This window comes from Colobus angolensis, unplaced genomic scaffold (genome assembly GCF_000951035.1).
Source record: "Colobus angolensis palliatus isolate OR3802 unplaced genomic scaffold, Cang.pa_1.0 Scaffold96, whole genome shotgun sequence".
Lineage (NCBI taxonomy): Eukaryota > Metazoa > Chordata > Mammalia > Primates > Cercopithecidae > Colobus > Colobus angolensis.
The window spans coordinates 2,198,435-2,199,700 of record NW_012123598.1 but is presented as its reverse complement, the minus strand read 5'-3'; the positions used below and the strand labels follow the sequence as shown (position 1 = coordinate 2,199,700).

Below are 1,266 nucleotides of genomic sequence, written 5' to 3'. Positions count from 1 at the left end.
TTGTTCCAGGCTCAGACCATGAGGACACTTTTTTTTTTTTTGAGACGGAATCTCTCTCTCTATTGCCCAGGCTGGAGTGCAACGGCATGATCTCAGCTCACACTGCAACCTCCACCTCCTGTATTCAAGCAGTTCTCCTGCCTCAGCCTCCTGAGTAGCTGGGATTACAGGCGCCCGCCACCACGCTGGGCTCATTTTTGTATTTTTAGTAGACAGGGTTTCATCACATTGGCCAGGCTGGTCTCAAATTCCTGATCTCAGGTGATCTGCCTGCCTTGGCCTCTCAAAGTGCTAGGATTGATTACAGGCGTGAGCCACCGTGTCTGGCCCCATGAGGAGGATTTAGTTAGCAGGAAAAGGTTTAGGGTATGGCAGTGGGAGGAGTGTTGAGGCCCAGGCGGAGGATAAAGTCTTAGAGGGAGAGCAGCAAGGAGCAGAGCTAGGAGAGCCCCTCTGTGTGTGGTCTTCAGGGACCTGCCTGTCTGTGGAGGGAGTGAGCAGACTCCTAAAGGCGGCGCTTGCTCTCTTGAAGGCGGGGCCCTGCCTTCTCAGACCTGGCCAGCCTCCTAAGGAGGGTGACCACCAGTTTGCTGGGGAGTTTCCATTTCAGCACTGAAAGTCCAGCATCGCTGGCACCTGCTCACGTTCCAAGCAAACTGGGACCACTGGAGACCCTAATCCTAAGGAAGGTCCCCTGCCAAGGGGGTGACCTGGGGAGGTAGTGTGTGGGTTTGGGGTTGAGATGACCCAGTGCGGGGGTGAGCCTCTGACCCGGAATCCCCCCCCCCAGGTGTGATGGTTGGCTCCCACGCGGACATGGCCCCGGCCTCTACTGCGGAGGGCGCCGGGGAGAAGCCAGGCCCTGCGGCCCCTGCCCCGGCGGCCCAGTACGAGTGTGGGGAGTGTGGCAAGTCATTCCGGTGGTCGTCCCGGCTTCTGCACCACCAGCGCACGCACACAGGCGAGCGGCCCTACAAGTGCCCAGACTGCCCCAAGGCCTTCAAGGGCTCCTCGGCCCTGCTCTACCACCAGCGAGGCCACACAGGCGAGCGGCCCTACCAGTGCCCCGACTGCCCCAAGGCCTTCAAGCGCTCCTCCCTGCTGCAGATCCACCGCAGCGTGCACACCGGCCTGCGGGCCTTCATCTGCGGCCAGTGCGGCCTGGCCTTCAAGTGGTCGTCCCACTACCAGTACCACCTAAGACAGCACACAGGCGAGCGCCCCTACCCGTGCCCGGACTGCCCCAAGGCCTTCAAGAACTCGTCC

General features: G+C 60.7%; 1 protein-coding gene across 1 annotated transcript in view; it reads left to right on the top strand.

Moving 5' to 3' along the window:
- Window positions 1-784: 784 nt before the first annotated feature.
- ZNF628 (zinc finger protein 628) overlaps window positions 785-1,266 on the top strand; it is a 3,454-nt gene continuing 2,972 nt past the window's right edge. The window contains exon 1 of the mRNA XM_011932583.1: window positions 785-1,262. Coding sequence (XP_011787973.1) covers window positions 796-1,262 — 467 coding nt within the window. The 5' untranslated portion in view covers window positions 785-795. The remainder of the gene's footprint in view (window positions 1,263-1,266) is intronic.